Source organism: Bos grunniens, chromosome 7 (assembly GCF_055505025.1).
Source record: "Bos grunniens cultivar Pamir isolate PY7600 chromosome 7, Bosgru_T2T1.0, whole genome shotgun sequence".
Taxonomy (NCBI): Eukaryota; Metazoa; Chordata; class Mammalia; order Artiodactyla; family Bovidae; genus Bos; species Bos grunniens.
In genome coordinates this window covers 62,505,389-62,532,676 of record NC_141171.1, presented here as the reverse complement: position 1 = coordinate 62,532,676, position 27,288 = coordinate 62,505,389, and the positions used below count along the sequence as shown (strand labels likewise).

General features: G+C 42.9%; 1 protein-coding gene across 1 annotated transcript; it reads left to right on the top strand.

Moving 5' to 3' along the window:
* On the top strand, positions 1 to 27,288 carry SLC36A2 (solute carrier family 36 member 2). Its single transcript, XM_086412512.1, has 10 exons — positions 1 to 910; positions 5,317 to 5,407; positions 6,291 to 6,379; positions 6,922 to 7,017; positions 10,793 to 10,877; positions 14,737 to 14,952; positions 16,376 to 16,474; positions 21,701 to 21,867; positions 23,801 to 23,970; positions 26,858 to 27,288. The coding sequence occupies exons 1-10, from the start codon at positions 747 to 749 to the stop codon at positions 27,127 to 27,129; spliced, it is 1,449 nt and encodes a 482-aa protein (XP_086268638.1). The 5' UTR covers positions 1 to 746; the 3' UTR covers positions 27,130 to 27,288.

Below are 27,288 nucleotides of genomic sequence, written 5' to 3'. Positions count from 1 at the left end.
GCTGGGTTGAGTTATCTCTGCCTCTCTGACCCTTTCTGAAAGGATCCTCCTCTCTTCCTGAAGCCTCACAAAAGCTAAGAAGCAGTTAGAGGTGAGTAAGTGAGGTTCCTTCTTTTTCCAACTTAATAAAGGGGAGCTCCTAGAAGGATGCCTCACAGCAGATATGCAGCCAATGGGAAGTGGGGCCCCTGCCCCTGTGGAGGGGGAGGAGGGTAGGCGTTCTCTTGGAGGTAGACATGGGTTATTGGCTAAAAAACTGGATGGATGCGTTGAACTCTCATCCCTACTCTGTCACTTTTTTAGTTATGTGACCTTAGGCAGGTCCTTTTACTTCAGAGCCTGATTTCCTCACTATTTAATTTATAGGACTAAGTGAGAAAATATAGAGAAAGCACTTAGAAGAGCATCTATCCCTTAGAGAAATGCTTAATAAATATTAGTCATCAAAATGATCAGTATCGTAGTTGCTGTTGCCACTACTGTTGTTAGGTAAGCAGGGATGACTCCCTTCCCAGACCCCTCCCCTCCCCTCCTTTCCTCCTCAGTCTGGGGATTGTTCCTCTCCCCCGGGTTTCTTCAGGCAGGAGGCGCACCCTCCGGGGGAGGTGGGCGGGGCCTCTTTCCCGCTTGGCCAGAGCCTGAAGAAAGGCACAAGCCGCACAGCTGGAGTTTTGCACCTGACTGGACACCTTCCTGCTCAGTGCAGACCCCCTCCATCACCGGGAGCCCTCTCTTTCTGAACAGCCATGTCCATGGCAAAGAGTGCCAGGAGTCCCCAGGAAGCTGTTGACCTCGATCTGGACCTCAGGTCCCCTCCTGAAAGTGCCAAGAAGCTGCCGAACAAGGACTCCGGTTTCTTGGATGGAAGCCCTTCCGAGTCACCCGGCTTGGAGACGACCAAGGGCATAACGTGAGTGCTCTTTACTGCCATCTCCATTTCTGCCTTCCAGCCTGGAAGCTTGCAGTGACAAGAACCCCGAGAGGTGTGTTGACCCCCAAAGCATTGTGCACATGGGGAGACCAAGGCTTCAAGAAATGCAGTCGGAGGCTGAGTCAACTTGAGAACTTAAAGGGGCAGGAGGGGGGACTGTCAGAAAGCCCTCAAGATACAGTGATCTAGCCCCCAACACATGCACATGGGGGACACTGAGGCACCTTACCCCAGGCCACGCCCTGGCTCATTGGTAGGATGGGGGCTGGAATCCAGTACTGGCCCTAGAGTCTGTTTGTTTGTTTGCTTGTTTTTAACTGAAGTACAGCCCTAAAGTCAGTTTATTTTATTTTTATTGAAGTGTAGCCCTAGAGTCAGTTTTGCTTCTGGCTGGCCCTGATAGTGTCTGGGAGGGAGGCAGAATCCCCAGCTTCTTGGTATAGAAGGTGACGCTTGAGCTAAAACCACAGACAACCAAGCATTGCCTCCTCCCTGCAGTTACCTGGCCTCTATTTCAATTGACAACTGCAGTGACAACATCAGAAGCACAGTATGTAGAACAGTCTAGTTTCTTCCACCTTCCTGGGTCTGTGTCGGGGGAAGGGGAGATCTCTGGCGAGGCTTTCAAACCATGACAAAGAGGGATGTACTCAAAGCAGGGAAACCAAGCTACAGGCTCCAGCTCCCTTCCTCTCCACCCTTCAAGCAGCGTGGCTAGTGGCTGACGGGCATGGTGGTAAAGATCCTGCAGCTTTATGAAGAAAACATTGACCCTGTCAGTATAGTAGAAAGGACATATGCATCCAAGAAGGTCTGCTCCTTCTTTTTCTAAGCCTCAGTTTATCCCCATATGCAAAACAGGGATACATTGGTGGCAATGTGAATTTAAGGAGGGTGGCTATGGAAATTAAATCTGAAAGATTGAATGTTGTAGGGGTCGGGGGACAGTGTACAGCAAAGAGGGAGAAGTTATGATAAAGGGGCAGGCAAAGCTGCTCCCATGCCACCCCGCAGGACGATTTGGGGATGGACACAGTGACTGACATTATGACATGGTTCGCTTGCCCCAGGACTAGTCCTGGGAATTGCTAAGAATTCACAATACTGAGAGTGAGCCCTTCAGGACTTGGGACCATCCACTGCTGAGGTGGGGTATTTCAGAGTTTTCATTATTTAAAAAAATTTTTTCCACACCATGGGACATATGAGACCTTAGTTCCTCAACCAGGGATTGAACTTGCAAGCCTCTAATTGGAAGCAAAGAGTCTTAACCACTGGACCACCAGGGAAGTCCCTGTTCAGTTCAGTTCAGTTCAGTCATTCTGTCATGTCCGACTCTTTGCGCCCCCATGAACCGAGCACACCAGGCCTCCCTGTCCATCACCAACTACCGGAGTCCACCCAAACCCATGTCCATTGAGTCAGTGATGCCATCCAACCATCTCATCCTCTGTCATCCCCTTCTCCTCCTGCCCTCAATCTTTCCCAGCATCAGGGTCTTTTCAAATGAGTCAGCTCTTTCCATCAGGTGGCCAAAGTGTGGGAGTTTCAGATTCAATATCAGTCCTTCCAGTGAACACCCAGGACTGATCTCCTTTAGGATGGACTGGTTGGAAGTCCCTGAGGTGGGGTATTTCTCAATCAGAGACCTTGAGGGAACCAATTAGCTCTTATCTCCTGAGCTAAAACATAGTTAAATGGTAATTTGAGCTATGTAAGAATCAAAAGTATAAAGCAAGTCAGAACTTGCTCCTAGTTAGGAGGGAGGTAATAAACAGGTCAAGTAAGTATGGTACCTGTGGAGTATATTCACCTGGGTTTGAATTCCCACTTTAGCTACTTACCAGCCAGAGCAGGTGATAGAACTTCTCAGTACTCTAGACTCTCCCCTGTGAAATAACAGTCAGGTCCTCCCAGGTTGGCTGCAAAGGACATCGTGGAGGAAGCCCCCAAGTGCAGTGCCTGCAAGCTGATGGCCACAACTATAATGACATTCCAGAGTCACTAAAGGAGTTAGGACTAGCACCCAGGTCTCCTGCCTCCCAGCCCAGTGCTTTGCACAGTTCACCACATTATTAAGTTGCCTGAGTGGTCTAAATTCTGATTTCCTAAGTCCTTTAGATAGAAATTTCCAAGTGACCCATTGACCGTGGTTGCCAAACAAACCCATCATTGGAGAACCGTGGGGTGCAGTGCTCTGTCAGCGATGTTGACACCCACAGGGTGAGAGAAAAGCATGCAAAGACTCTCCTACCCTCTTTCTTTCCCCCGCAGTTTTCCTCTTTAACCCTTAACAAGTCAATGGGCAGTTCCTCAGGAAACTAGAGGATTCAGGGATTAATATAAAGATACAGGTGTTTGGGACAGGTCCTTCAAAAATACCATTCCTCCTAATATTTACAGAGGCCTAGCAAAACAGACATGCTGCCCACTATAACACAGCTAGTTAAATTGTAGCCTTGGGTTTTTTGTTTGTTTGTTTGCTTTTGGCCAGGCTGTGTACACCAAGATCTGGTTGGGATCTTGGTTCCTCAACCAGGGATTGAACCCAAGCCCCCTCCAGTGGAAGCATGGAGTCTTAACCACTGGACTACCACAGAAGTCCAGCCTTGGGTTTTAATCCCTGATTGTCCAACCCCAGAGACCAGGCTTTTTCCAGAGTACTTCTGCCGTTTTGAGCAGTAAGTCTCCTCACTGGAAGGCTCTCATGGGAAATTGGTAAAGTTTCTCAACTTGTAAGCCCAATACTCAGTTTAACCTGGTCTAGCTTCCCTGGTGGCTCAGAGATTAAAGAATCTGCCTCCTATGCGGGAGACCTGGGTTTGATCCCTGGGTCGGAAAAATCCCCTGGAGAAGGAAATGGCAACCCACTCCAGTATTCTTGCCTGGAGAATCCCATGGACAGAGGAGCCTGGTGGGCTACAGTCCACGGGGTTGCAAAGAGTCGAACACAACTGAGCGACTTCACTTTCACTTTCTTTTTCAAAGAGATATGAAGATAGGTTGTTAATTCACCATCAAAGAGAGTATATGTTTCTCCTTAATGGTTTAGACCTTGTCTTCTGGACCACCTTCACATCTGTCTTAAAGAAAGTTCTGAAATTTGGGTTTTGTTTTTGTTGGAAGTGGGAGGAGACTTGCCATTCCCCAGTTTGATGTCCTGGCCTGAGGGGGAAAAAAAAATCTCTCTGGAGCCCAAACCCGAAATTACCCTGTCCTAGCAGATACCCACCTGGGGGCCCAAGTCACTTGATTTCTTTACCAGAAGTCACATGATTTCTGTTTGCTGCCTCCCCTTTCCCCTTTCCTCTGAGTTCAGTTCTGTATCTGCTAATGATACCGTGACCATGGGCCCTCTCTGAGCCTTAGCTTCCTCTATTATGAAATGGGGCTGTCTCTTTAACTCATCTATCTGAACTCCTTTCCTGGAGACAGCCCAGTAGAAGTGAGGTGAAGAACAGAAACTCTGAGATAGTTTCTGGGTATATATACCCAGAATATCCTTAGATAGTCCATGGGGTCGCAAAGAGTTGGACACAACTGAAACGACTTAGCACACACACATCCTTAGATAAGTCTATTTAAAAAAATCTCTATTCCTCAGTTTCTTCATCTGCAAAAAAGGTAATAACGTACTTTCTCATCATCACAAGAAGATTAAATGAGATAATGCATGAAATCCTTAGCATAATGTCTGTTATATATTCTAGCAAGTGTTCTAATGGCATATGTTAAGTGTGAGCTGTTAAAACTAATGCATGCATGCTAAGTCACTTCAGTCATGTCTGATTCTGCGACCCCGTGGACTATAGCCCGCCAGGCTCCTGTGTCCATGGGGTTCTCCAGGCAGCAATGTTGGAGTGGGTTGCCATGCCCTCCTCCAGGGGATGTTCCCAACCCAGGGATCAAACCCACGTCTCCTGCACTGCAGGCAGATTCTTTACCACTGAGCCACCAAAAAGAAAGAAAGTGAAGTCGCTCAGTTGTGTCTGACTCTTTGCAACCCCATGGACTGTAGCCTACCAGGTTCCTCCATCCATGGGATTTTCCAGGCAAGAATACTGGAGTGGGTTGCCATTTCCTTCTCCAGGAGATCTTCCCAACCCAGAGATTGAACCCGGGTCTCCCGCATTGTAGGCAGACACTTTACTGTCTGAGCCACCAGAGAAGCCCCTAAAACCAGGATAGTGCAGGGCAAATTGGGATGCTTGGTCACCCTACATGAGATCCAGAGTGCCTGAAAAGGCCATGGAGGCTGAGATACAGACAGGAGTCTACTTATGGACCAGCTCAACTCAGGCATGGCATGCTGGAATAGGATGCCTGTTGGATCTCCTCACCTCTGTGTACCCACATGCTCATGTCTTTTTCCTCTCCTCTTTTAGAGCATTCCAGACCTTGGTTCACCTGGTGAAAGGCAACATGGGCACAGGGGTCCTGGGACTCCCGCTGGCTATGAAGAATGCAGGCATCCTGGTAAGAGGGGCTGCTGAAGGTGGGTTCAGTACAACTGGATAGTAGCTGGGAGTAGGAGGACAGGGTTTACGGTGGCCTACAGTGAGCAATCTTTCTGAAATGCAACTTGGAGTCTAGACATCTAAGCTGGGTTTGAATTCTGGCTGTGCCACAGACTTTGAGTGGCCTTAGCGAGTCAGTCTGGAGAAGGCAATGGCAACCCACTCCAGTACTCTTGCCTGGAAAATCCCATGGACAGAGGAGCCTGGTAGGCTGCAGTCCATGGGGTCAAGAAGAGTTGGACATGACTGAGAGACTTTACATTCACTTTTCACTTTCATGCATTGGAGAAGGAAATGGCAACCCACTCCAGTGTTCTTGCCTGGAGAATCCCAAGGACAGTGGAGCCCGGTGGGCTGCTGTCTATGGGGTCGCACAGAGTTGGACACGACTGAAGTGACTTAGCAGCAGCAGCAGCGGGTCAGTTGTCCACAGTCCAGGTGTCGTTTCCTCCCTTGTGCAATGCTAGGGTTGGACCATAGCTGGTATTCCAACTATGTTCTATAGAGCACTACCTCTCAGGGACACTCAGAACCCACAAGGATCAGAATTCTGAGTCCCTTACTCCCACCACAGCACCTCATGGTAATTGCTTTTTGCACTTTATTGGAGTACTACTTGAGATCACATTTGAAAGAATACATAACATTGTAAGCCAACTATACTTCAAGAAAGAAAAAAGAAAAGAAAGAATAAATGTTACTGCTAAAAAAGGCTCACAAACCAGTTTGCTAGAAAGTTCTCTGATTCCTGAGTAATATCTGTGCTACCAAATCTCTCCTCTCCGTGTTATTCACAAACTCATTCTCTCCTCTCTTCCCTTGCCCCTTGGCCCGTCCTCCAGATGGGCCCACTCAGTTTGCTGGCCATTGGCTTCATCTCCTGCCACTCTATGCACATCCTGATCAGGTGTGCCCGGCGCTTCTGCCACAGGTGAGGAAAACAGCATCTTGTCAACTCCCTCAGTACTTGGTTCTCAGAGACATCCCAGAAACATCCCAGGTAATAAGATTTCACTTCTTAATGTCCTTCAACAAGGCCCAGAAAAACAGAAAAGCGTTTGGGGCAGGGACCTAAGGAGGCTCTTCCGTGACTCATTAGCTGATCTCAGTCAGACCATTGTGCTTATCCAGCTGGCTCATCTGTAAATTGGACATAAACAATCCATGCCTAACCGTGCCTCAGAGAATTGTCGTGAGGATCCAATAGAATCATGGATATGAGAACACCTGTACCTATGCAATATGTGTGTTATTACCCTTGTTATGTAGTCACCGCCCCGATTGACAGGTAAGGAAAACAAGCCATCAGGGAAATACCACCAGGTGTCAAAAGTCTGAACTAGAACTTGGGTGCCTGCCCCAGTGTTCTTTCCATTCCAGCTGGGTTCTGCCTTGCTATGTGTCTCCTGACTTTTCAGTATGTGATCTTAGGTTAAACTGCCTCCCGCTAACTGTATGCACTCTCTTCTGCAGGTTCAATAAGCCCTTTATGGATTATGGGGATACAGTGATGCATGGACTAGAAGCCAACCCCAGCGCCTGGCTCCGAAACCACGCACACTGGGGAAGGTATCTTATTCTTCCTTTGCCCAAAGTATGAAGAACATGTGACTGTCAGGGCTGCCCTCTTCCCTGCAAAGTTGGCTCATGTGATACAGAACAGTGGACTTCACATGAAAGGAGTTCAATGGCAATCTGCCTGATCCAGCCTTTTTCCTTATGTATACAGAGGGCTCATTCCTTTGCTGTCCAACTTTAATTTCATTCATCTTTTTATTAAACCACATTTATTTAGTTGCAGCTGCCTACCAGGCCCCAGAAATACTATAGAAAACCAGGCAAACAAAGCTTTGCCCTTGCAAAATCCATAGTCCAATGGGAAACACAGACCTTAAACAGTTACTTAATAGTCACTGGGATAAGTACCATGAAGGAAGGAAGGAAGTACTAGTTGTTCCCAAGCAGGTAAGAAGAGGTATGTGGGTTCAGGTAGACTTCCTAGGATGTAACAGTTGAGATTAGGTCTGATAGAAGGCATTCTTAGGAATAAGGAATTACCTGGGGGAAAGTGGGCAGGAGTCTGAGGGGCCTCCCAGGAAAAGGACCAAAATATGAAGGTCCTAAAGCAAGAGGGAGAATATGACAGTTTCAGGGCAAAGAAAGACCAGGTGGCTTGATGGCAGATGATGCTGAAGATCCAGGGCCCTATCCAGGTCTACATTTTAGACCCTCTTAAAGGTCTTGTTCTTTTCTTAAAAGCAACCAAGAAACCTTTGGAGGGTTTTAATCAGAGGCTTTCCTGTTTTAATCATATTTGCATTATCTGAAGCTCTATCTGGCTTCTTTAAGGAGAATAAATTGTAAGGAAGCAAAAGTATACTTAGGCCCATGAAAGGGCTGTTGACAACATCCTGGTGGCAGGTAACAGTGAAGGCTGGGTCCAGGCTGGTGGCAGTGGGAATGCAGAAAAGTGAATTTGGTCATTATTTGGATATTCGCATTGTGGGCAAAGGAAAGTGCCAAGGTAGACTTCTGGTGACTTCTGTTTTGGATATACGAGCAGTTGCATCAAGTGGGTAGTTATATGTATAGGGTTGAACCTATCTTCATGCAGGAGACACTGAATTGAAGTCATTAGCTATGAAGCCAGGGGACAGAAAAGGTCTCTTAAGGAGAAAGTATATAATGAGAAGAAAATAGACCAAAAAAACCAAGACATTGATTCCTTGGTGAGCTCAAGTCTTCCTCCTGCAACTGCCGCTTTTTTTGCTTTCAGAGATGGTAGAAAATCAATGCCTTCTGTCCCCTGGTTTTTCTTGTTTAGTCACTAAGTCATGTCAAATTCTTTGCAACCCCATGGACTGTAGCCCACCAGGCTCCTCTGTCCATGGGATTTCCCAAGCAAGAATACTGGAGTGGGTTGCCATGCCTTCCTCCAGGGGATCTTGCCTGGGATCAACCCCATGTCTCCTGCATTGCAGGTGGATTCTTTACCGCTGAGCCACCTGGGAAGCCTCTGTTCCCTGGTACTTAGGAGTAAATCTACTCTTTTGTCTTCATTTCCAGACCTCTCCCCACCTTCTCTACTCTTTTCTGCACATCTCTAGATTATCAAAGTCTCTTTTGAACTGTGATATTCCAAACTGCACTACCTGAGGTGTGCCTTGCCCATGAGCATCATGGGTCTGGTGCCTCTCTTGACCCGAAGCCCCTTCACACATTGCATTATAAATTCAGTCTATGAGCAGACTAGAAAGGTTATGGGATAATTATCAGGATTTTCCCAACTGTGTAACCCAAGAGGAGGCTTTTGTCTGTCGAAACCCCTCAGATCCTTTGACTCATTGTTGAGCATATAAGGTAGATTTTCCTGCTCTATTTAAGAACACCACTCCATTAATTATCTCCTCTCCTATAACCTGAACTTCTTTTTGAACTATGAATTCTTCCTCCCAATGTTGAAATGTGTTCCTATATCTCCATCTTAAAAATAAATAAATTAATAAAGCCCCCTGGACCATATACCACCCTCTATCTCATATTCATTTTCTGATTATTCAACAGATATACACTACTAAATATCTGCAGTGTATTAAGTGAAGTCACTCAGTCATGTCCGACTCTTTGCGACCCCATGGACTGTAGCTTATCAAGCTCCTCTGTCCGTGGGATTTTCCAGGCAAGAGTGCTGGAGTGGATTGCCATTTCCTTCTCCAGAGGATCTTCCCGACCCAGGAATGGAACCCAGGTCTCCTGCATTGCAGGCAGACGCTTTACCGTCTGAGCCACCACTGTATTAGAAGTACTTTAATCAGTGGGTTTACAGTGATAAACAAATGGGGTACCTTCAACACTGGAACTCACACCCTAACTTCATGAAAGAAAAGCTCGCCCTCTGACTTTACTTCCACACACCCCATCACACCTCCTTCGTGGGTCCCCTGGCTCTCCTGTCATATACTTCTACCAAAGTCCTTTCCACTAGTGTCCTAAAAGAAATCTCTGATACACCTTCTTTGCCCCAGAGAACCTCTCGGAGGCAGTAGGGACAACTGACTGTTGTCTTCTTTGAATGTTTTCTCTACACTTGACTTCTGTTAAGCCCCCTTTCACCCTAGTTTTCCCACCTACCTCTCTGGCCATTACTTTGCAGGCTTTTTTGTTTCTATTCTCCTTTTAAATGTTGGTATTCTCTAGGGTTTGGAACACTGCCTTTTCTTCTCTGTACACTTTCCAACACTGATTCACCTTCTCAAGGATTTATCCACTACCTGAATAAAGGTATTTTGTCCTTTATCCATTACCTGGATAAATAATTTGTCTATTTCCTGGACAAATCAGCATTTTCAGATCCCAGTGTATGGCTGAATGTCTCCTGTAGGAACCCAAGCTCAACCATTCAAGTACTGAATGTGCCATTCCTCCCCTTCCCTAAAGCCTCTTATTCCTTCTGAGTTTCTCTGTTCATTTTGTTGTCCAGGACAAACAACTTGGCACTTACCTTAGGTCATTTCCTTTTTCCTTTCCCTGGGTGTAGGTGGTCACCAGGTTCTGTAAGTTTTTGTTACCTAATGTCTCTTAAAATGTTTTCTTTTCTCTCACTTTAACGACCATGGCTTTGTCCAGGTAGCTGCCATCTTTCACCTCCGTTATCAGGTCTTCCCACCCTCAGTCTTGGCCCCTCAGTGGACTCTCCACATGCCTGCTGTAGAACTCTGCCTAATCCCTCTGCTGAAATGCTTTTTCATCACTTCCTCCTCATCATCTGCTCCTCCTCTTTATTCCTTTTCTTTCTCTTTCTTCCTCTTCCCAAGGGACTCTGCTCAGGTATTGGCTTTTCTAAAAAGGCTGTTTGCTCCCTAATTTGGGTAAATTGCCCTTTTTACCATGGCCCTTAGGACCATGTTATTTTTTTTTTTTTTTTTTTTTGTCTATCTCATCCACTAATCTCTCAACCAGTAGAGGAAGGGGCCGTGTGTTATTTGTCTGTGTATCCTTAGGGCCTAATATGGTGTCCGGCACTGGTAGGAAAAAGTTTTAATGATCGCTAATAAGCTGACCCTACTGCCTTGTATTGGTTAGTATCAGCACAGAGCTGGGTATGGGGCAAGGTTTCTCATGATGAAGAATTTTACCACTTGCTGAGCTCAGAGTGTGGGGGTGATTTAAAAACATGTTTTTAAAAGAACTATTGTTACATCCCTTCTTACTACTGCATTGTTGATTGTGGTGGCAGGACCGAGGGTGCTGGTCAAGGGTCACCAACCCCTGAGGACAGAAGCGGAAATGACAAGTCAATTCTTCTTTTATAACAAGTTTTTTCTTTCTCTCTGCTCTCTTTCAGGCGTATCGTGACCTTCTTTCTTATAGTCACCCAGATGGGCTTCTGCTGCGTATACATTGTGTTTCTGGCTGATAATTTAAAACAGGTAGAGTCTTCTAGAGAAGGTGAGAGGGAAAAAGATCTGCAAAAGGAGGATCCTCTCTTTTTAGTTGTTCAACAAATGGCTTCTTCTCTTTGGGCCCTAGTGTCCTCATCATGGGGCGCCCCAGGTGGCACAGTGGTAAAGAATCCGTCTGCCAATGCAGGAGACACAAGAAATGAGAGTTCAATCCCTGCGTCAGTAAGATCCCTGGAGAAGGAAATGATAACCCACTCCAGTATTCTTGCCTGGGAAATCCCATGGACAGAGGAGCCTGGTAGGCTATAGTCCATGGGGTCGCAGAGTTAGATATGACCGAGCATGCATGCACACACGTATTCTCATCATACAATGAAGGCTATAGTCCATGGGGTTGCAGAGTTAGATATGACTGAGCATGCATGCACACGCATATTTTCACCATACAAAGGAAAGTAAACTAGATGTTATCAGTGAACACAGACTTCCCCCAGTTCACGTATCTGCAGATTTCTGTAAGTGGTTACTTTTCCACAGTACCTTTTGTCCAAGAGTTGTCTTAATCATCCTTAACTCTTCTTAAACTGATAACAGGTCTTTTCAAATGATGCCTAATCTTTGGGTCATCTTTATTACCTTTAATTGCTTCATCTTTATGGTTTAACAGTTTTTGTCCCCTAGAAATTCTTTCAATCTGACCCAGAGGTTATGTCGTAGTAATTTGAACAAAATAATATGGGTCATAACAGAGATCATCCTTAGTTAATCAATAAGCTTAACAAAGAACACTGTTCTTTAGGGCTTTTTTTTTTCCTTAATGTAGTATCAGAAATTTGGAAATGTAAAAAAAGAAAATTAAATAGAAGGAAAAAATAGTAAGAATTCAAAGTTAGCTTCTATTATATGTCAGGTATAATGCTGATCATTTTATAAGCTTTCCCTCATTTAGTTCTCTCCATGGTCTTATCAGGGGCTTCCCTGGTGGCTCAGATGGTAAAGAATCTGCCTGCAATACGGGAGACATGGGTTTAATCCCTGGGTTGGGAAGATACCCTGGAGGAGGGCATGGCAACCCACTCCAGTATTCTTGCCTGGAGAATCCCCATGGGCAAAGGAGCCTGGCGGGCTGCAGTCCACAGGGTCACAAAGAGTTGGACACGACTGAATGACTCAGCACACATGGTCTTATCAGAGTAGGTACTGCAGTTATTCCCATCTTGCAGGTGAGAAAAGTGATGTTATGAACTCTATAATTTATATAAATAGGGTCACAGAGTAAAGGTTAAAAACATAGGCCTTTTAACATCACAGCTCTATTTTTTAAACACTATGCTGTACTGCTTCTCAAAGTAAAACAAAAGTATTCTTAATCTAACACTCATTGGTATTGTTTTATTTTTAATGACACTTTGGTTGCTCTTTATCGTGTTTATTTATTACTAGGGAGTTCGAGAATCTTTTCATATATTTATTGGAAGTTTGTACTTTTCTTCCTTCTCTTTTTTTGGTTGTGCTAGGTCTTTGTTGCTGCATGCAGGTTTTCTCTAGGTGTGGGAAGCAGGGGCTGATCTTTGTTGCAGAGCACAGGCTTCTTACTGCGGTGTCTTCTTGGTGCAGAGCTCAGGTGCTGGAGCACAGGCTCAGCGCGTGCAGCATGCGGGCTGAGTAGTTGTGGCACACGGGCTTAGTCGCTCCAGGGCAAGTGGGATTTTCCTGGACCAGGCATCAAACCCGTGTCCACTGGGTTGGCAGGCAGATTCTTATCCACTGTACAGCCAGGGAAGTCCTGTTGTTGTGTAAAATGAACATTCACTGATTAGCATTTCTCAATGTTCTTAAAAATTTTTGTATAATTAAAAATTTTTTATTTGTTTGGCTGCACAGAGTCTTAGTTGTGGCACATGGGATCTTTGATCTTTATTGCAGCATGTGGGATCTAGTTCCCTGGCCAGGAATGGAACCCAAGCCCCCTGCATTAGGAACGAGGAATCTTAGCCACTGGACCACCAGGAAAGTCTCTAAAATAATTTTTAATAGTTTTATAATTTTCCATCACAATGAATACTTAATCTTTTATCATCTGATATTGTTTCCCTTTGTTTTTCTACTATAATCTATACAAATCTTTGTATATCTGTTTATTTCTTTAGTAAATGTATATTTTAAGTAAAATCACTGGATCAGGGAGTTTGATATGAAGGCTCTTAATTGCCACGTTGCTGCTCAGAAATCAGTCTGACACTAGCAGAACTTTGTCAGTCATCTGCCTAGAGACAAGGTGAGTGTTGTCTCAAGGACTTTGCAGACTAAGTGGGGATGTGTTCTGAGGCATATGAATAAAGCTAAATATCAATATAATATTTTGGTGCTGGATCAGGACTCCATTAATGCCCTGAAGTTGGGCATGCTTAATTGTGGACTAAGGTGCAGAAATGTATGGGAGCAGGAGAAATTGTTGGAGCAAGGGAAGGCTCCCTTGAGAAGACGCATCTGAGCTGGGCATTGAAAGGTAGGTTGAATAAGAGCTGGCAATCAAGGTAGGAGGAGGAATAAACACCCGGAGGCAGGAATGTATGGGACTTTCTCAGGAAAGGCAGTACAAGTGGTTACAGAAGGTGTGGGCCTTAGGAGAGGAAGAGCCTTCACAGTTGAATGGGTCCATTTATGCCAGGCTTTGAATACCTGGCTAATTTTCCAAGCATTTTTCCTATTGTAGTAAGGAATCAAAAAAAAAAAACAAGACTTGACAATTTGATTTACGTATTCATGATTTGTTAAATGAAAAGGAGATTTCAAAACAAGAGTATATGTTATGATTACAGTCTTGTAAAATGAAAAGGATGTGTGTAATATATGTAATCTGTGATATTGCAAAGCATTACCGTGCTACCCATGGGTACTGAGATTACCATTGCTTCTTCATTTTCTTCTTGCTTAACTCCAGTTTCTAATTGTTCTACAATGAATTGTGTTGCTTGCACATATCTATTGAGTCATGGTGATTCCAAAGGAGGGTGGTACCCTCCCACCTACCCCCACTTTGCCAGGGGGCTGTATGTAGAGTGTACAGGGGCTGTTGCATGTTTGCCACAATGACTGGGGGGTGCTAATAGCTTCTGTTGGGTGGCATTCAAGGATGCTAAATGTCCTGCAAGGAATGGTCCAATGCTCACAAGGAAGAGTTCTCTCACTCAAAATGTCAGTGTTAGTCTAATTAAGAAACAACAATGAGCTGTTTCGGTTACAAGCAGAAGAAATGGATTCAGTGGAACTTAAGCAGAAAATAAGTTTAATGGAACAAGATTGGCTTACATCCAAATGACAGAGAAAACTTTAAAAAAATGGGTTTCAGAAAAGGACAGGAAGAAGAACCAGGCCATCAAGGGAGATGTTGATAGTAGAACTGATGAGCACTCTCCTTGGGGATTCCCTGTCAGAAGTACTGTTTGCCCCTTTCCAGTTCTGCCTGTTGTCATTTTCCTATAGATTCAGATTCCAGGGAGAGATGTGAGTGCCCCTGCTTGAGTCAAGGGCCAGTCCTTTGGCTCTACCACATGATTGTGATTTACAGTCCACCAAGGCTGTATTCAGGTGAGAGAGAATGCACCAAAAATAAATCAAAATCAAGAGGAATGGATTCCAGGTTGCCAAAAGCCAATGAAGAGCCACTCTAAGTTTAGGCATTTATGCTTATTAAAGTTATTTCTACAGCTTCTTTTGAGGAAATATGATGCAAAAGATTTGCAATAAGAAGTCCTAAAGTCACTCTAACTCACTGTAAGACCTGGGCATGTGAGACAGGCCAGCTGTTCATGAGGGAGTCTGATGATGGGCCAGGCACTGAGCTAATCCTGTGGCCATATTGCTCTTCCCATTCCTCTCCCAGGTAGTGGAAGCAGTGAATAGCACAACCAACAACTGCTATTACAAGACAGAGATTCTGACGCCCACCATGGACTCTCGACTCTACATGCTCACCTTCCTGCCCTTCCTGGTACTGATAGTTCTCATCCGGAACCTCAGGGTCCTGACTGTCTTCTCCCTGTTGGCCAACATCACCATGCTGACCAGCTTGATCATCATTGTCCAGTACATCGTCCAGGTTAGCATACCACACTCTGACTCCTCCAACGAGCAGAGCATTTTATCAGTGATAGACTGACGCTTGGGGCCATCCCTAAGGGTAGGTATGTATGCACTTCAGTCTGCAGCTTAGAACTCACTTTATTGTAGGATTTCTTCCACAAAGATGTCTCTGTGCACTCTCATTCTTCAGGATGTCTCTTCTTTCATGTAGCTTCTCCAATACTCATTTTATAGCAAATCCTGGTTTTAGGAGAAAAACTGTACTTTTCAAGAAAAATATCTTGAATGGTGAATTACAGACCATTTCTATAACGGTTGGAGAGCAGCAGAAGGCAAATAAAAAGCAGGATTTTCTACCAGAGCTAAACTTTATTGAACTAGTCTTACATCCTCTAAGCTGCAGGCCCAAGTAATTCCAAAATTATCCCTAGGAAGTTCAAGAGAAAACAATGACAACTAATATTTAGTTGTAGAGGTATAAATAGAGAGCCTTGAAAGACCACAAATGAAGCTACCATGATGTAAATCACACATCTTTGAAGTTGAGTTATGGGTATTGATTTTCCATTAATTTCCTACTTTTCTATCCTTTCCAATTTTTGTTTCATAATAGACAAGACTACATAGAAATTTAAACCCAAAAGATCCAGGTAGTATATCTATAAAACATCTGAAAGGTATTAGGCATAATACCTTTCAGATGTTTCCTTCTTTCAGAAGTCACAAGAAAAAAAGTTCTATTGTCCATAGAATTTAGTAAAGGTAACAGATTAGCCAAATATTTTAGGATAAACTCAGATAAGTCTTAAAGCAATATTGATAGATTCTACAAAATTGAATTTCCCAATGAAACAGCTACTTCCGATTAATTATTGGACTATGCCAGAGGTTGCTCAATTAGAGAAATGGTTCTGTAATTTTGATCTGTCATAGTAGTTCACAAGGTACTTTAATAAAATATTTATTCCACACACTTTCCTTCTATTTGTAGCTCACTGAAGAAGAAAAGGGAACTTTAATACTTAGCTAACTTACTAGACTTTGGGCTCCCTAGAATGTCACTGTAACTGTGGTCGCAGTGATTTCCAACATCTGTATCCACTGCTACATGCAAAATGTTCTTGGGCACTTTAGACTAGTACTAACCTGTGTTGTATAAGATTTTCTTCTGGAGAATTCTGATAAATTAGACACCCTCCATGAGATCCTGATACTTCAATACTCTGATAATACCTCAATCTTTCTTTCCTCTGGCTCTTTGGTATTGGGCAGTGTTAAAATCAACTTTGATTATTGCCTGCTTCCTTTTGAAGTTTTATGAATTTCTTGACATTCAACTTTTTGTTCTTATAATTCAGCTATATTCTCAGAATACTCTCCCTCTTAAGGGAGCCCAAACATGCTTTAAGAGTAAATGTCTTATCGTATTTCTCTCATAGGAAATTCCAGACCCCCGCCAGTTGCCACTGGTAGCAAATTGGAAGACCTACTCGCTCTTCTTTGGAACAGCCATTTTTTCATTTGAAAGCATTGGTGTGGTAAGGTTTGAATTGAGGTAGACTCTCCCAGGTGCTGTGGGTGATGGCCTTCTGAACAGGAGCTGGGAGCTCTGGATTTCTGTGTGCAAGAGAGAAACTAACGTCTGACTTCACTTGGGTCAGTTTTCACCAGCAGGAGAAAGCAGGTTATCATGGCAGAGAGGTTAGAATGGTCAGGATATAGTTTTATTCCTGTCCCAATACATTTATTAAACATTTATCTTCATATCAACATACATTTCCTAATCTTTAAAAATCAAGATAAATGGAGGTGTACAATTTAAGTTACAGGATTTTTATGAAACATAAAAAAGTGTGTTTTTGGAAAGTATAGTATATTTACAGTGGAATATTGTACAGTCTCTACTTCCACACTTGAAAAAGGAAAGTGCTGTGTATAATTTTTTCTTCCAGTTTTTTGAGATATAATTGACATATAGCACTGTTAAAGTTTAAAGGTGTATGGCATAATGATTTTACTTATGTAGATCATGAAATGATTATCATAGGAAGTTTAGTGAACATGCATCATCTCATATAGATATAAAATTAATCAAGTAGAAAAAATTTTTTCCTTGTGATGAGAACTTATGATTCACTTTAACCTTCATATACAGTGTTAATTATATTTGACCTACAGCACTATGTTAATTCCTGTTGCTTACAACAAATTTAGTATTTCTGTGGGTTTCAAAATGATCACCATGATAAATCTAGTAATGATAATGTCACAATACAAAGATATCACTTAGTTACTGACTATATTCCCCTTCAAAGTTATTACATAGTTATTGACTGTATTCTCTGTACTACACATTTCTCACCTGTGACTCATTTATTTTGCAATGAGTAGTCTGTGTCTCTTTGTGCCTCTATGCTTTTTACATTTACTATTAATTTATATACAGTACAATTCACTTTTATTTGATGTACATTGCTGTAAGTTTCAAGAAATGCGGAGTCATAGATGTACCACAGTCAGGACGCAGAACAATTGCCCCACCATGAAAAGCTGCCTTGTGTTGCCCCTTTTGCAGTCCACTTACCCCCACTCCCGTTAACCCCTGGCATTTACCTTCTGTTCTGTCTCTATTGTTTTATTTTTTTCCAGAATGTCATCCATATGGGATCAGATAGTATGTAACTTTTTAAGCCTTGCTTCTTTCACTTAGCTGCATGTAAGGTCATCCACATCGTTGCATGCATCAGGACCTCATTGCTTTCTACCCCTGAACATCCACGCATGAGCAGTACCATGATTTGCTTATCTATCGCCTGTTGAAGGACATTTAGGTTGTTTCTGGTTTCTGATGATTATGAGTAATGCTACTGTAAGCATTTGTATATAGGGTTTTGTGTAAACATATGTTTTCATTTCTCTAAGAATAGATTTTTTAGGTCACATGCTAATGTATGTTTAACTTTATAGAAAATTGCCAAACAGATTTCCAGAATGGCTGTACCATTTTTGCATTACCACCAGATGTACAAGAGTTAAGAGTTCCTTTGTATCTTTGCTGGTTCTTATCTGTATTTGTAATGTTTTTCTAAATTTAAGCCAATCTAATAGGTGTGTGGTGGTATTTTATTGTAATTTCATTTGCATTTTACTGATGACCAGTGATTCTGAGTCTCTTTTTTATGGTCTCATTTGATAGCTGTATATTGTCTTCAGTATAGTTCCTGTTCAGATAGTTTGTGAATTTTTAAAAAACTGAATTGTTGTCTTTTATTGTTGAGCTTTAAAAATCTTTGTATATTCTAAATGCAAATCCTTTATTAGACATGTAATTTGCAGATATTTTTTCTAGTCTGTAGCTTATCTTTTCAGTCTCATAACAGTGTCTTCTCTAGAGAAAAAGTTTTAACTTTGATAAAGTTCAACATATCAAAAATTTTCATTTATGGATCTTACTTTTCATGTTTTCTCTAAAATGCTTTGTCTAATCCAAGGTCACAATGATTTTTCTATTATTTCTTGTAAATATTTTGTTTTCATTGTACATTTAGATCTATGATCCATTCTGAGTTAATTTTCATTAAAAGTGTCTATATGTTGAAGTTCAGTTTTTAAAGGATGCCCAATTATCCCTGCATCATTTGTTGAATAGACTGCTCTCCATTTGAATTACCTTTGCATCTTTGTAAAAAGCTAATTGGTATAAGGGTATGGGTCAGTTTCTGGACTTTCTATACTGATTCATTGATCAGTGTGTCCATCCTCTCATGAATACCAAAATACCGTGATAGCACAAGCTTTATCTTAAAATCATGTCATATTAGAGCTCCAGCTTTGTCCTAATTAGTATTTGTGTGATATATCTTTTTTTCTTCCCCTTAATGGACATATATCAAAGAAGCCCCTTCAATAGGGGTTCTCAGTTCTAAAATTTCAGCTTGGTTCTTTGGTTCTTATTCTTTCAGCTTCTTTACTGAGAACTTTTGTCTGTTGATTTGTTTCAATAGTGTTCTCCCTTACTTCAGAGCACTTGGTAATAATAATTGCTTTAAAGTCTTTGATATTTCCACAATTTGAGCATATTAAGATTGACATCTGTTATCTTATCCCTTAAGAAGTGCTGAGATTTTCCTGGTTCTTTGTATGTTGATTAATTATAGACTGTATTCTATACATTTTGAATATTATTTTATGAATCTCTGGAGCATGGTAAAATCCTCTGAAGAATATTGATCTTTTATTTTAGCAAGCAATCAATCTGATTAGATTAAGACCACAAGTCCTGATCCATCTTCAGGAGATCATGGTTTTATTTATGTATTTGTTCATACATAGTTTTATTTGCAGGATTGACAAGGATGCAAGGTATAGAACAGAGGTAGCTTCAGCTGTACTTTCTTTAGTATAAATCTTTGATCAGTTTGCTTCACACACTGGTTTTGTTCAGACCATGTATTAACCTCAGTGTTCAATAAGCATATCACAGCTTAGACCATGGTTTTAATATCAGACTAGTTTTCTATCACTTTAAAGTGATACTTGGCTTCACCTTGCCTTTATACTACCCAGAGACCAGATGTTCTCAAAAGCTTTCCTTTGATGCTTCACATCAGTTCCACATGTACAGCTCAGGGCTGAGCCCAGATTTCATCCACAGATTTAGAGGGTCGCTTTCTCTGGCTCCCTCCTTTCTGTGTTTTCCTGCACACTCACCAGTGTTCTGCACAGTCATTCAGCAGCTTCTTTTTCTGGTCCTCTGGCTAGAAAGTCAGGGTTTCAGCCTCCCTACCCATCTATCCAGTTCTTGACTGGACCTCACTCAAGGGTGAGTATCTAAAGTAAAGAAAGGAGGAAAGGGTAATAGGGATTCCTTCCATGGGCATGCAGCCTGTGTGGTCACATGGGGCCCTGCCTTTTAGAAGGATCCCACTCTTGGTTTAATGCCCTGCATTCATCATACTGAAATTCTTGACCTTTGACCAAGTGGTTCTTCATTGTCATTCTGCACTGGGCCCCACAAATTATGTAGCCAATCCAACTCCCCTCTTACTCTTTGGACTCTCAAAGCACCTTTTCCCTGTTCCTCTGCTCCAAGAGAATTATTGTGTCTCAGATTTTTAGGTGCCTCTGTAACCACTGCAATCACTGGTATAGCAGACTGTTGCTCTGTGCCTGAGACTTGCCTTGGGGGCACGGCTTGGAGAGTAAAAAGGAAGCAGGAATACTAGGAATTCTCTCCATGCTCTCCGTCCCACAGGGTCCCCTATTTTAGGTCTTCCAGCCAGAAAGAGGGTTTCTGCTTGATTTTTTTTTTCCATTTGCATCCACAACATAGTTCTAGGATTTGGGCTCTCCTTAACTAGGAGATACAAGAAGAAAAAAAAAATCAGGAAACTCATTGCCATAAAGGCCATTTTTACTGGTTTTGAGCAATTCACCTTCTATTATATATTTTTCAGAGTCCATGGCTAGTTGCTTAATATATTCTGTCCAGGGCTATTAGTCTTAATCAGTGAGAGAGAGACGACATAGTATGCTTACAGCATCTTAATGAAACTGCAAACAGTGGCCAAACAAAGCACCCTTGCTGGCCAGGTTGGGCCACCCAGGGAGTTGACCTCCTTGGTCTGGTCAACCTGCAGAGCTCTTCCAGCTCTGAATGGTCCAAGGATCATTTTGTGACTCCAGGCCTGCCTTTCCTTTTTTCCCTTTAATTGTGGTAAAATGTACCTAAAATTTACCATCTTAACTTTTTAAAATTAGTTTATTTTTTATTGAAGAATAATTGCTTTACAAAATTTTGCTGTTTTCTGTCAAACCTCAACATGAATCTGCCATAGGTATACATATATCCCATCCTTTTTGAAACTCCCTCCCATCTCCCTCCCCATCCCACCCCTCTAGGTTGATACAGAGCCCCTGCTTGAGTTTCCTGAGCCGTAAGTGTACAGTTCAATGACATAAAGTATATTCGTATTATTGTACAACCATCATCACCATCCATCTCTTTTCATCTTGCAAAACCAAAACTGTGTACCCACTAAACAATAACTCCTCATTTATCCCTCCCCTGGCCTGTGGGAATCACCAGTCTACTTTCTGACTCTGAGTCTGACTACTTGGGTTACTTCAATGAGTGGGATCACACAGTGTCTGTCATTTTGTGACTGGCTTAGTTCATTTAGCTTATGTCTTCAAAAGTTGTGCATGTTGGGCATATATCAGAATTTCCTTTCTTTAAAGGCTGAATAATATTCCATTGTGTGTATGGACCACACTTTGTTTATCCATTCCTTCATCAGTAGACATTTGGGGTGCCTCGAACTTGTGGCTACTGTGAACAATGCTGCTGTGAATGTAGGTGTACAAATTTCTGTGCATGTTCCTACTTTTGATTTTGTGTACATACTTCCAGAAATGGCATGCCTTCCTCTTGATGCCCATGTTCCTCTTTTTCCTCCTTTCTTCTTGCTGCTACTGCTGCTAAGTCGCTTCAGTCATGTCCGACTCTGTGCAACCCCATAGATGGCAGCCCACCAGGCTCCCCCATCCCTGGGATTCTCCAGGCAAGAACACTGGAGTGGGTTGGCATTTCCTTCTCCAATGCATGAAAGTGAAAAGTGAAAGTGAAGTCGCTCCGTCGTGCCCGACTCCTAGCGACCCCACGGACTGCAGCCCACCAGGCCCCTCCGTCCATGGGATTTTCCAGGCAAGAGTACTGGAGTGGGGTGCCATTGCCTTCTCCTTACATTGTGGTATTTCTTTAGGTTCTGCCCTTGGAGAACAAGATGAAGGATGCCCGCCGCTTCCCAGTCATCCTGTCTTTGGGAATGTCCATCGTTACTGCCCTCTACGTCAGTGTCGGGTCTCTGGGCTACCTGCGGTTTGGAGATGATGTCAAGGCCAGCATAACCCTTAACCTGCCCAACTGCTGGTAACTCCATGGGTCTCAAGTGGTGGGGACTCAGAGCCAGTGGGCACAGGAACATATAGGTCACTTTCTCCTCCCTTCCACAGAAGGCAAACTGAGGTCTGGAGGGCATCCACAAGGAGAAACAGAGCTGTCACGGGAACCCTGGGTTCTAGATTCTCTGTCCAGGGAGCTCTTCTTCAACAACAGTCTCCCATGTTGAGTGAGGCCTTGATAGCTTAGTGCGAGGAAGGACATGATTTAGGAAAATAGGGGGAAAGTCAGAGTCCTTGGTCACCTAAGGAGAGAAAGGAAGAGGCACAGAGGCCAAGAGGCAGAGAGAGGAACCAGTGGGCAGCTCCAATTACATTTACTAAGGCTGTACTACCAAGTCTTGCAGAGTAGCTAGGATGAAAAAGTAGTAAAACAAGAAGTAATGAGGGAGGACCATTGGAACCTGGAAAATGTTTATATTTAAGTGACCCAATTCATACAACAGTTAGCTGACCCAGACTTCAATAATGCAGTATCTCAATAGATAGATGATCCCTATCACATTGTGCATCATTTTCTCCCACACTGAGGCATGTCATTCATTACAAGATACCTGTCTTTTGAAGGGTCACTTGGAGGCTTAAGTTATCTAAGTGGTGCTCCTTTCCCAAGCTGATCAATATCATTCATCAAGCAATTATTGTATCCCAATTACATGCAGATGAAAGTGTAGACACATGGTGATGGGAGGGTATTGATGTGAGCAGACTATAATTTTGAGCTTCATGATCTTTTCAGCTTGTGATCCAATGGAAATGGGGAAGGTATAGTGTATGTACACAAATGTAACTTAATGAAAAAAGAAGCCCTCCAGAATAGTGGAGAGGCCTGGAGGACTCCCCAGTAGAAAAAGTACATTGGAGTGGGAGTACAGGGGATCATCCTGTCCAATGAGATGGCTCCATCCAAACAAGGACAACTGCAGCACCCTGGATCCAGGTCCCAGTTACACCAACCCTTAGCTTATGGTCATGGGTGGTTTATTTAACTTCTCTGACTCTCATTTTCCTCTTCTAAAAAACAGAGTTATCATGTGGATCACGTTGGATATGTCTAAAGGCATCTGGCATGTAGTGCTTCCTTGGGAATTTCAAAAAATAGGTGGGGACTGCACAGATGGAGGGAGTAGAGAGGGTGTTCCAGGCAACAGAACTAGTGTAAGCAAGAAACCCAGAAATGTGAAAGTTAGCCTTTGTAAGGAATGGACTGAGTATGCACAGACAGGTTTACTCAACAGGCCAGATGCATCTACCACATTATTGAACTAAAGGGGAAAAGCCTTACCTCCGTAGGTCATAAAAGGCATCAATAACACTCAACACCCCCCATCATGTGGTCTCTCTGCCCCTAGCCTGAGACCTCTAAGTAACCCTGTCTCTTCTTTTATTCCTCTTTGTAAACTACCTCTTCCCCCAAGGATTTGGGATTCTGCAGTTCTTTCAGCCTACTTGAAGTATTTGTTGATATGCCAACAGTTTTGAGGGATCCAGAGAATTCCTAAGAACACACAGAGATTACAAAGGAGCAGATCTTTTAGACCCAGGTCTTCACTACTTATCACTTGTATCTCCCTGAGCAAGGTACCTGGCCTGAACTTCTCTTTCCTAAAATCTAAAATCCAGCCTCAAGTGATAATGGTTTGTGAAGGTGTTATTTATACCCATACCCGAGATTCTTTTTAGAGGTAACCCTCTCAACTGCTTCCATTTGAATCTGTGACGATTCTGTCTCTTACCACTGCATGCTCTACCGTGACTTCCTCTTGCAGGTGGTCCCTCCCCATCATTTTCAGACAAGGAAACATTTGCCCACAAGACTGTTCCAAGGTCAGAGGTTAATGTACAAAGATTCCAGGTGTCAGAGCACGTTGGCCTTGAGAGCACTGCTCTGGTTTGTCCTGCAGGCTGTACCAGTCAGTCAAGATCCTCTACATTGTTGGAATCCTGTGCACCTACGCCCTGCAGTTCTACGTCCCTGCGGAAATCATCATTCCCTTAGCCACCTCCCGCGTGTCGAAGCGCTGGGCCCTGCCTCTGGACTTGTTCATTCGCCTCGCCATGGTCAGCCTGACATGTGAGTGGAAGGCAGAGCGCCTGGTTTTTCCAGAGAGCTATCAGGAATCAGCCAGATGGTAGACGATAGTCACAATAACCAGCATTAATTGCATACTGTAACTGCATTTCTGGGGCCATTCTAAGGCTTTCAAAGTAGTAATTCATTTTATTTAAGCTTGAGGAATAACTTCATTCTTACATCTACCTAATTAGATAGATTTACTGGTGTCCAGCTTGAGGGAATAACAACTTATCAAGTAATAATTACAAAAGAATTGACTTTCATTAAACACCTACTGTGTGCTGTCCTCTGAGCTAAGCTCTTTCTCTCCTATATTTCATAATATTTTCTTCAGTCTTTGCAGGAACTCTTATGACGTAGGACTATGATAAACTCTACATTAAATGAGAAAGCTGAAGGAGGGAGTGAGAAGCAATTGGGCAGGAAGTGCCAGAGGTGGGATTTGAACCCAAGTCATCTCAGTCCAGACCCATCACAGTTTACCTCCAGGACAGAGGTTGAAAATGGTGGCCAGTGGCAGCCCTCCTTGTGCTCTAGGCCCTATGATCCAGGGTTGCCCTCACTTTTAGTATTTTAGTGGGGGTGAAGATGATAGAGATTCCTGCATTGTGTGTGCTCTGGCCCCCTGTACCTAAGGCTCCTTTTAATTGTGATTCTTGTTGTGCTAGACCAGCCCATATAAATCACGGGACACGGATTTTCTTCCTTTGAAATCATTTATTCCCAGTTTGTCCTCGGAGGCAGGGACACCACCATACAGAATATTAGAGACTCTAGAAAGATCAATGAATTTGCCTTAGATATGAAGATAACAATTCCTAAAGTTTTTGCATTTGCCCCAATCAGTACAGTAAAGAATCTGCCTGCAATGTGGGAGACCCAGGTTTGATCCCTGGGTTGGGAAGATCCCCTGGAGAAGGGCATGGCAACCCACTCCAGTATTCCTGTCTGGAGAATTCTATGGACAGAGGAGCCTGGCAGGCTGCAGTCCATGGGGTCTCAAAGATTCCGATACGACTGAGTGACTAATGCTTTCACTTTCTTTTCAATCGGTACGTATGCAAACAAGTAAAAATAATAAAGTAGGAACTTCCCTGGCAGTCCAATGGTTAAGAATCCATGCTTCCACCCTAGGTTTAACCCCTGTTGTTGTTCAGTCGCCAAGTTGTATCCGACTCTGTGACCCTGTGGACTGCAGTACTTCAGGCCTCCCTGTCCCTCACCACCTCCCAGAGTTTGCCCATTTTGATCCCTGATCAGGGAACTAAGATGCTGCATGCCACACGGTATGGCCAAAAGACAAAAGAAAAACAAATAATAAAGTAATAGTGAAGTAATAATAAAAATAACTTTTCTGAGTGCTTTGCATGAATTAACTTCTTTAAGACTTTAAAACCATTTGCAGTATGAACAATAATACCTAACAGGATAGACACCATCCCCATTTGGCAGATGAGGGAAAAAGCTGAGAAAGAGTTGGAGACTTAACTCAAGGCCACACAGGGAGAATCCTGCCTTCCAGTCCTGATTTGTGCTGTTATACCACACTCCATTGTAGCAGACCTGGGGGAAGCTTCTGTGTTTTGCTTGTAATCAGGATAATTGTCCATCAAGTGAAATAAAAAATGTAAAAGCCCAGGCCTATAAAACATCATACAAAAAACATATATATTATAAATCATATAATTTCAGGATCTTTAGCTTTAAGTGTTTCTTTGTTAGACATTTTATGACATGTATGTAAATCTTGGAGAAGATACTCCTTTAAAGGAACCCTGTAATCTTATTCCCACTGAAGACCCCCTTTCTCCTGTGAGTAATTACTCATTCTAATTGTTTGCAAGTAAGAGGTGTTTGTAGTCCTGTTAATTATTAATGTTAGTTCCACAAAGGCAAGGGGTTTCTTCGTCTGTTTTGTACATTGATATATTCCAAACAGCTGGGACAGTTCCCAGCACTGTTGTTTAGTGTTATTTATTAAGTAAAAGCTTAATCATTAAACATGTAGAGATTTGAAATGTACCTCTGTGGCATGAAAATTATCTTAAACTAAAAACATTAGTACAAGTAGCCTTGGGGGAAAACCCTTATCTAAATGTCCTTTGTGAATTAAGCAGAATATTCTGAAAAATACAGGCACCATAAATCCCCTTTCTGGGAGATTTTCAGTCAGAGAGACTAACCATCATCACAGTCTAAGTAATTTAATTAAATAACATGGAAGCTCTCCCCCACTTTAATTCCTCTTTTGAAGTGAGTATGTAAATCCCTATCTTTGTTTAGGGACCCAGTTCATATGAAGGCTGTGTGTGTTTGTGCTCAGTTGCTCAGTCATGTCTGACCCTTTGTGACCCCATGAACTGCAGCCCACCAGACTCCTCTGTCCATGGAATTTTCCAAGCAAGAATACTGGAGTGGGTTGCCATTTCCTCCTCCAGGGGATCTTCCTGGCCCAGGGGTCAAATATCTCTTGCATCCCCTGCATTGGCAGGAAGATTCTTTACCACTGCGTGGCCTAGGAAACCCCATATGAAGGCTTCCTAACCCTAAATCAACCTTGTCTTTCCTTCTGTTAATCTGCCTGTTGTCAGTTAAATTCAAAGACCCCCAAACACTGAACCTAAATGAGAAGAGGGAAAGTTTTTCTTTTCAATAATATTAATGTCTGTATTTGAAAGATGATTGAAAGGAGACACACTATAATTTTAATGTGTAACCTTTAGTGAATGTGGTTGGTGGTATTATAGGAGTTTCAGCTTTTCTTTATGTAGCTGTATGTGTAAGAAACAATTGGTATATGTTTTAATTAGAGGATTTTTAAAGCAAAATTTAAGACTTTGGCTAAGCCCAGAAAGTTCCATCTATCCTGTATCATCTCCTGCAGGCATCTTGGCTATCCTCATCCCCCGCCTGGACCTGGTCCTCTCCCTGGTGGGCTCCCTGAGTGGCAGTGCCCTGGCCTTCATCATCCCACCCCTCCTGGAGATCAGCACCTACTACTCAGAGGGCCTGAGCCCCATCACCATCATCAAGGACACCCTGATCAGCATCCTGGGCTTCGTGGGCTTTGTGATGGGGACCTACCAGGCCCTAGATGAGCTGATCCAGTCAGGAGACTCTCCCACCTTTTCCAACTCCACTATTTTTATTCAGTGAATATGGCACTGCTTCTTTCCACCAGCACCTTGACATTTAATGACACAAATCTCTTTTATGTGCATTATCTGTATTTTGGGGCTTTACCTTTCTCTGGGCTAAGTCACAGTGAAACAAGCACGGACTTACCAAGATAAGGTCTAGGTGGTAATTTAAAAA